This window comes from Ammospiza nelsoni, chromosome 25 (assembly GCF_027579445.1).
Source record: "Ammospiza nelsoni isolate bAmmNel1 chromosome 25, bAmmNel1.pri, whole genome shotgun sequence".
NCBI lineage: Eukaryota > Metazoa > Chordata > Aves > Passeriformes > Passerellidae > Ammospiza > Ammospiza nelsoni.
Window position 1 is genome coordinate 99,064 of NC_080657.1, and position 8,997 is coordinate 108,060.

Consider the following 8,997-nt stretch of genomic DNA (forward strand, 5'->3'; position numbering starts at 1 on the left):
CCCCCAGGGTGGACCCCACCAGATTGATGGGGGGGAGTATCTTCGAAAAAATAAGTAACAGAAAATGTATCCTAGTCCTGATGCCCAACGCAAAAGACCTCCGCCCGCAAAACAGGCACCCCTACCCCCAGCAGGTGGTCTCAAGAAGGTCCATCCCCTTATTTGCATCGATGACCCCACCCGCCGCGCGGCCACTTTAAGGTCCTTCCCGGCCGCAGCGGAGAGGCGGGGCCACGGCGGCGACAGCCAATCAGCACGCGGCATTTTCCGCGGGAATTCCGAATTTCGCGGCACGGGTTTTGGCGCTTAAAAAAAAAACCGGAAAAAAAAAAAAAAAAAAAGAAAAAGAAAAAGAAAAGAAGCGCTCGGGGCCGGGCGCGATCGGGCGGGAGTGGAGCCGGGCACGGGGGTCCCGGCCCAGGCGGGGCCGCTCTCCGGCCACCCCGGCCCCATATGGCCCCAGTGCGACTGATTTTTGGGGCCAAAAGCGAATTTTCCGCCGGTTTCGGCGGCATCGCCGCCGCATTCGTCTCTGCGGGTTTTTTGGGGGGCAATTTGGGGACCGGCCGGTGACATCGCCCGCCGGAACGCCTTCTCGCTCCCCCAAAATGCCCCGGCTGAGATTGTGACCCCCCGCTCCCGGCTACAGAATCGCGGGGTGCTCCTGCCCCCTTCCCCGGGCCGGGCTTCTCAGAAAGGACTTTGCAATGCTGCGGGTCCCCAGGGGAGTGTCCCCCTCCCCGGGGATGGGGGGTACCGCCCTCCCGCCTCCCCCTCCCCACCGCCACCCGAAGAAGGTCATGTCAGTGATGGTCTCCTGTGATCCGGGGGCTCCCAGCCTGGGCAGCCCCCCGTTATCCGCAGGCTGTTTCACCCAGGTCTACACGCCAGCGGCTGTCAGCGCCCCCGCTTTGCGGTGCGGGTGCCTCTGTGACACCCCCCAAGGTCCCGAGCTCAGGACCCTCTGTTCGGCCTCGGCGGGACGGCTGCCGGTAAGATGTCTGCATCCCGTCTCTTTCTCGGGTGCTGCTTCAGGGGCACGGGAGGCTAGGGATGGTGCTGGGTGGGGAGCAAGGGGTAGGTGGCCTCAGCATGTACAGCCCCCCTCTCAAATTTTCCAGCTTATATTGGAGTTTGCACCCTCTAATGTGTCTTTCTGGGGGTGGGGGAGGGTGAAGTCTGAAATCAGAAGTCGCAGAGAAATGGCTCAGATGTTTCTCAACTTCCCCTCGCCCCTGCGTGCCCGGGGCTCCAGCTTCCGCTTCTTGGCCTTTTTCGGCCTCATTGCCCTTCTCCAGCTTGCAAAAAGTCCGGGTTGTGCCTCAACACCGGGTCAGCAATCCCAGGCGCTTTGAGAAGCCCTTTTTATGGTGGGGAAATGAGGAATGGGTACAGGCAGACCCCCTGCCTGCTGTGGGCAGGGGGCACCAGCCGTGCCCACTGGCTCTCCCCACTTTGGAGCTGTGACCCCCAGAGGTGACCCGGGCAGGTGGGGGGACACAGAACAGGGGTTGCTTTCTAAGCTTGGTTTCTTTCCGTGGTTACAGTGGGGCTGGCAATGTCAGATTTTTGGGAGGGGTCTCATCCTCCACGGATCACCCCAAGGCTTTATAGCTCAGACCCTGCTGCTGGGAGTTGGGTAGGGGGTTGCTGTCCCATATCCCTGCCGCCAAGCCACGGGGTCACGGTTGTGTTTATAAAGCTCAACACTAAGCTACAAAGCTACCCCTAAACAGAGAAAGCGAGGCACAAGTGAGGCTGGCCCCGTGCCCATTGTCAGGGCACATAGGAGGCTCTGCCCAGCCTGTCCCTGCTCCCGGAGGGCCCCCTCCGAGTCGTCGGCCCCGCCAGCAGCTGGCATTTAATTCCTGCCTGCTCCAGCCTGGGCACACATCCAGCCCTCACTGTGCGCCTCTGTTTTCCTCGGTCCTGGGAGGGATCCCAGACCCCACTAACACTGATTCAGTGTTCCCAAAGCTTGATTTATTTATTTATTCCTCTCCCGCCCCCTCCCCTTTTCCCAATCCCTGATGCTTGGTGCCAGCTGGGGACATTGCTGCAGCGGAGGGAGAGGGAGTGTCTTTGCATCCCGTTTGTACCATGGCTGGGGGGCTGGATGCGGCTGTTTCGAGTTCCATCCCGGGGGACTTTGGGACCACCTGTCTCCTCTCTGGCCTCTTTGTCTCCAAACCGTGTGAGACATCCTGCATTGCCAAGGTCTGTTGTTTAAGAAGACACCATCATTTCTGCCCCCTCCCTTAAAAACACCCCACAGACTCCCAGTACCATTTCTGTGGGTGTGCAGAGCTGGTTTTGGGCTAGTGGCCCCTTTGTCATCATCATCATCACCCACTCCAGTGCTCAGGGTACTCCTTCCTGCCACCGTCCCCTAAATGTGGCTGGGGAGTGGCCTGAGGGTCTTGTGTTACACTTGGGACATGAAGTGCTTGTCCTTAAGTGACATCTGGGATGAAGAGGTTTTGGGCTACCTGCCTCTTTGTCATCACCACCATCATCACCCACACAAGGAGATGTTCCGTGTGCTGTGATGGGTCTGGGGGCTCATGTGACAACTGGGGACACGACACGCTCCTCTCTCCCCCTTGGTGGCTTTGGAGAGGCATTCCCCCCTCTCCCCACTTCCTGCTGCCATTATCCCATTTGTGGTGCTGAAGATACTGTTTCCAGCCCCAGTATGGCGCTCAAAGCCCTGACAGCTGGGGTTCCTGCCGCACACACCCTGTTTATGGCACAGCCTTTGTGTGCAGGCAATCAGATACCAGCCTTTCCTCCCAGTTCCCAAGCAGGGCAATTGCAGCCGCTCCTAACGGCTATGTGCCACATGAGTGATCTGGGATCACATGGAGGAGCCTATCACCCCACGGGAAAGCAGGATGGGTTGTCTCTCACCGTCCGAAAAAGCCTTATGTTTACCATACTCTCCAATTTGAGGGTTCTGGAGTAATTAAATGTGTTTTCCTTCAGGGAAAAATGTGTATTTTGGAGTGGTTTTAGCCCATGCCAATCCCGTCATCAGTGTTTGCCCATGTTTGGTCTCTACAGGGGCTTAGGGCTATGCGAGAGCACTGGAGAGAGGGGTGTTTCTGCCATGGGATCCCAGCTCTTCACCCTGAACAGGAACAAGAGTCCTCTGTGGTTCTGAACAAACTGGCAGGCCTGAGCCATCTGTGCAAAGAGCACCCAAGACTGGCAGTGCCTGTGGGTTGTGGGAGAACCTGCTCAGCAGCACCTCAGATTCTACAGGGGTGACATAGTCCCATCCCGCCTTGATCCCATCAAAGGGTTTTCTGCATAGGCAAAAGGGGGGATTTTTGGGGGAGGGATGGGTGGGGAAGTGGTGATTGTGCTGCTGCCCTTGGAGAGGCTTCTTTGGCTATGGCTTTTAAAACTCCTCACTACCGGGAAACATCTCCCAGGATGGGGCTGTTGGAGGGGATGCAGATGTTGGCTGCACCCTAGAGTAGGGAGCAGCGCCTGGGCTGAGGGTACTGTCTGCTTCCCCAGTGCACGGTGGTCTCACTGTCTCCCAGATCTGGGATCAGCCTCCATTCCCCTGTCTGCCTCTCGTGCACTACTAGCCCTCAGCCACCCCCAAGGCAGTGGGGGACCCACCTGTGAGGGTGTGACCCAGCAGCCCCTCAGCACAAGCAGCAGGATCCTGGAGTGGCCCTTGGCGCCCAGCCCCAGGCGCTGCGTTCCCACGCCCCCGGTGAAAGAGGGAACGGGGGGGGGCCCTGTGAAGGACCGGGCAGAGCCCGGGCAAGCCCGGAGAAGGCAGCGGATGCTGCTGAAAGGAAGGTTGGCAGGAGAAGCCCTCCGCGGGGGGGCTGAGGGATGCTCTGATGCTTGGGCTGGGCTCAGGGTGTAGCCCCTGGCGCCAGGGCTGGGCTCAGGGCTGCTTGGCAGGCAGAGCTGGCAGGGGGCCCAGCCTGCCCCCTCACTGCCTTATATACACCCGAAATTTTGGGGTCAAGCCTGATTTCCCACCACCATATTGCATGTAGATGGTATATTCCCACATCCTGGAGAGCCATGGATGGGGGCTGGCAAGCGGTGTGGGGTGGTCCTGCCACGTCTTGGAGGGGGTCTTTGGGTGTGGTCCCTGTTCCCCTACCTACTCTGGTTCATCTTCCCCCCCCCACCCTTCCCCCAGTGCCGGTAGGGTGCTGGGAGCCACTCGCTGTGCCTAGTCCTGCCCAGCTCGGGGGATGGCAGCTGGGTCAGAAGAGGGAGCCCCTTGTCCATTGTCCCTTGCTGGTGGGCCTCAGAACTCAGGGTCCTGCCGCTGTCTGAGCCCACTAAACCCCCAAAACTGCACCTGGGGAAGCAGGAGTCCCCTTTATCCCCTCCTACACATGGGGACGGGGGATTCGGGGGCTTTGGAGGTCTCTGGAAACACCAGGACCTGCTGTGGGTTGCTCTGTGCCTCAGTTTCCCCATGACTTGGGGTAGGTGGGGTGCAGCTGATCTCTCCAACAGTGATGGCAACATACATTGGCCATGGCCATCCATGCTGGAGAAGCAAGGGATACCGGCGGGGGGCAGGGTGCTGGCAGATGGATGGGGTCTTATCTGAGGCAGGTGTTTCCCATGCGCTCAGCATTAACTGTTGTGGTGCCGGCAGCTGCGGGGCAGATCTGGGGCCACGAGGCTGGGGTTGGAGGCAAGTTCACTGGGAAAAACCTGCTAGGGGAAGGGTGGGAGGGAACAGATTCCCACAGGAGCTCGGGACCAACCTGGCTCCCTGGGGGGAGGAAAACAGCCCCTGGCGCCTCTCCCACCAGCCCCCTCGGGTGGGAACGAGGCCGAGGTGCCCAACCCTTCCCTGCACAGTGCATTGTGCTCCCAAGGGAGCCGCCGTCGGAGCCGGCACAGGGACCTGGGTGCCATGCGGGATGTACTGGGAGGGACCCTGTGGGACAGCCTGGCCTGGGAGCAGGTACTGCTGGGGACTTGGGATGGGGCTGGGGGTCTTCTTTTTGCTGCTGAGCCAAAGCATTCCTCCACAAATCACCCTGTGCGTGTTTGTGCGTGTGAAGGGGTCTTGGGGGATTTGTTTGTATTGGTGGGGGGGGCGGGGGGATTGGTGACAGCCTCCAGTTCTCCTGTGGATTTACTCTGCTGTATTTTTCCCTGGGGCCCTTTGCCCAAGTGCTGCTCAGGGTTCCTGGAGGGGTTTCAAGGAGCTGCTTGCCATGGTGAGGGGACAGCAGGTGCAGGGATGTTTGTCTCTCCTCCCAGAACCCAGCATATTTCCCTCACCCCAGTTTCCCTCCAGCTGCGTACACGTGTCCAGGGGTCCTGGGGGGGCTGAACCCAGCTGGTCCCAGGTGTGCTGGTGGCAGCTGGGTGCCCTCGGCTGCCTCAACCATGACCTGGTGGGAGGGGGGAAGTGAAATCCTGCACCCCAGTGGGCAGGGTGGGAGGGTGAGAATCTGGCTTTGGAGCTGCTGCATTCCCAGGGGTCAGTGCATGGAGCCCTGCCAGGAGCTGGGGGTGAGGGGGAATCCTGGTGGGTTCCCTGTGACTTGCCAGGGTGTGCAGGAAGTCATGGAAGGTGACGGGACCCCTTATCTCCTCTCTGTCCAGTTCTCCCAGTGGCCTCTCACCTCACTGCTGGGTGCTGCTGTGCCCCTTCCCAAAAGGAGTATTGCAACTGGATGAGCCTCTTGCAGGATTCCCTCACCCAGGGAATCCTGCAAGAGGCTCATCCAGTGGCACCTGGGGCTTGGCTGATGGCCCTGGGGCAGTGGGGGGAAATGAGAGGGGTGTCTGGCTTGGCCACAATGCAGGGTTTTCTCTCATGCTCCAGGCCAAGAGGAAGCTGGACCTGGAGGGCCCTGAATTTCGGACGCCCAAGGGGAAGGTCTGGACACTGGCACAGGTCCCCAGCCCCAGGAGTAAGTGATGTGGGGTGAGATGGGGCAGGGGAAGCTGGGGAGCAGACCCCACTTCTCTTCCCTCTTAGAACCATGTCCCCTCTAGCGCTACCTCATGTCACCTCCTGCCCATATCCCACACGAAGGAGAGGATGGGGGGGGGGTCTCTCAAGTCCAGCCCAGTGATACCTCCATCCCACGGGCCTGGCTAAGGAGAGGATGGGGAGATCTCTTCTCTCCAACCCTATATAATCTCTGTCCCAAATCTGACACTAAAGAAAGGAAAACGTGGCCTCTGATGTCTAGCCCCATGTTACCTCCATCCCACATCCCAAATTAAGGAGAGGATGGGCGGTCTCTTTTTTCCCCACAGCCCCCAAGTCTCCTGGGGAGAAGACTCGCTACGACACCTCACTGGGGCTGCTCACCAAAAAATTCATCCATTTGCTGAATGAGTCTCCCGACGGTGTTGTGGATCTGAATCGAGCTGCCGAGGTGCTGGAGGTCCAGAAGCGTCGCATCTACGACATCACCAATGTACTGGAGGGCATCCAGCTCATCCGCAAGAAATCCAAGAACCACATCCAGTGGATGTAAGTGATGGGACACAGGGATGGGGCAGGGTGGGGGACACGTAGCTTGGGGACACATGTAGCGTGTGCTGTGCCATCACTCAGATGCCATCTCCGTTGGCAGGGGGACAGGGATCTTTGAGGATGCAGCAATGGTGGCGAAGCAACAAGTGCTGCATGAGGAACTGGCCGAACTGGCTAGGACAGAGAGGATGCTGGACCAGCTCGTGCAGGACTGTGCCCTGCAGATCCAGCAGCTGGCTGACAATGAGTCCAACCAGAGATATCCTTGCTGAGGGAGATGGGAGGGAGGGCAGGGTCTTGGGCATCTCTCTGAGCCCCTTCTCCTCCAGCTGTATTCCCCTGGGCTTGGGGGGTGCTTGGAGGGATGCAATGGTTATGTCCTGCTTGCAGCCCCTCCTTTTCCTATACCTCGTCCCTGTCCACGCTGGCATATGTCACCTACCAGGACCTCCGTGCCATCAGCAGCTTCCAGGAGCAGACGGTGATTGCCGTGAAGGCTCCCCCTGAGACGCAGCTGGAGGTGCCAGACTTCAGCCAGGTGTGTGTGGGTGCTGCTGGATCCGTGACACGCTTGATGGGTCCCTCTAGGGTATCCCAAGGACACAGCCTAGCATGACCCTGGGTGGTTTTGGGGTGTCTCCATGGGGCTGTTTGACTCTGAGCTGGTCCTTCAAGGGTTGCAATGCCCCAGTTGGATCCCTCATGGGTTGGGGCTAGTGGAGTTGGATATGGGTGACCTTCTGGGTGCCCCCCCTGAGCCTTATTCTGCCCTCCCAGGAGAACTTTCAGCTCTACTTGAAGAGCACCAACGGCCCCATCGAGGTGTACCTCTGCCCAGAGGAGATCATGGAGGAAAGCCCCAACAAGGACCACCCTGCACCCTCTGCTGTCACTTCCCCACAGGACCACTCTGTACCCCTTTGCCTGACAAACAGCTCCCCATCAGCCACACAGCCACTCCACCCCATCTCCCAGAGCTGGGGCAGCACAGGAACTCCTCTCTCACCCCCATCTCTGCCTCTCCCAATCCAGGGGGGACCCAGCTCACTGCTGGAGATGGAGCCTGGGCTCCTGGGCTCCCCTGCCCACCTTCTGCAGCAGACAGAGGATCAGCTGCCGTACACCCCCTCCCGCCTGGAGCTGGGACCCTTCATTGCTTTCTCGCCCCCCCTGGAAGAGGATGACTATCTCTGGGGGCTTGAGGACGAGGGTGTAACAGACCTCTTTGAGACATATGACCTGGGAGACCTGCTGAAGCACTGAGTGTCCTCCAGTCCCCATTGCCTTTGTTCCCTCCGGCCACTTGTGTCCTGAGCATGTGGAATCTCTGGGGTGACTGGAGAGATTGGGGTATGTTGGGGAGTACTGGGTTTTCTGAGGATTGGGGGGAGAGGGGCCTTGTGTTGCTCACCCAGTGTGGCTTCTCTGCACTTTCCTGGGTTGGTTGTCACCTCACTGGGCTCTGAGAGTGCCTTGTGATCCATCCAGGACCCATTCCAGCATCCCCCAATAAATCCATGGGGCACCGATTCCCACCATAACCTCCCACCACCCTGGGCATGCTGGTAGACTGGGAGTGCCTTTGGGTGCCCCACATGGGTTAGGGGTGCCCTTGGGTGGCAGAGAAACTTCGTCCCAGAATGGGCTGTGTCATGGTTTGGGGTCATTCCAGTTGCTCCTCAGTTAAACTGCTTCTTCACAGTCACAACAGGTCATTTCCAGTGGCATTTTCCCCACCACGGCTGGAATATACTTAAAAAACCATTGAGGCAGCAAAGCTGAAGTCATCTTTGGGTGAGGGAAGGATGAAGCTCTGGCAAATCTCTAGCCTCATTTGGAGCCATATTCCCTGAGGGGCTGCAGCCCCTCTGCCCCAGTGCACACCAGCTCCCTCCAGCCTCTTGGAGTTGCTGGTGCTGGCAGTATCAAAACTGGAATGTACTGGGAACCGGTATGCCTGGGGGAGGCAGAGAGGAGCTTGGGAAACAGCTTGGGACAAGCCCTGGGACATGGGGTAGGATAGGGCTTTTAACTGTAGCATTCTTTGCTAAATATCTGTAATTATTGCACTGTATTTATCCGGGTTCCCCCTTTGGTGTGGGGCTGGCAGGGCTGGGAGGGGTTGGATTTGTCAGTGGGTCTATTTAAGTTGTCCTTCCTTGGGTTGCTGGTGCTCCTCTAGGTTGGCTCAAGAGATGGTGTGGGTGAGAATGTTTTGGCTTGGATAAACTTGTGGCACTTGATGTTTTCTGCCCAGGAGGGGTTGAAATAAAATAAAATTTTGGTTTTATAAAGGGCTGTTTTCCTCTAAGCAGCAAAATGTTGGAATGGTTTGGCTGGAGAGGGGAGCTGAGCTGGTTTTGCTCCTGTTTCAATGGCCATGTTTGGGGCTTTTTAGCTGGCCAGTCTGCTCTGTAGGCACTTGTGGAGAAGGGGTTGGAGATGAAGCTTTGACTGGAGTGAGGAGAATGAGTCTGACCTGCTCAGATTGGTGATTTCCA

General features: G+C 58.4%; 1 protein-coding gene across 1 annotated transcript; it reads left to right on the forward strand.

Annotated features, from left to right (window-relative positions):
- Window positions 1-364: 364 nt before the first annotated feature.
- E2F2 (E2F transcription factor 2) lies at window positions 365-8,790 on the forward strand. The gene is made up of 6 exons (XM_059488760.1): window positions 365-992; window positions 5,834-5,921; window positions 6,274-6,493; window positions 6,597-6,755; window positions 6,920-7,034; window positions 7,274-8,790. Exons 1-6 carry the CDS (start codon window positions 708-710, stop codon window positions 7,757-7,759), a joined length of 1,353 nt encoding a protein of 450 aa, XP_059344743.1. The 5' UTR covers window positions 365-707; the 3' UTR covers window positions 7,760-8,790.
- Window positions 8,791-8,997: the final 207 nt, after the last annotated feature.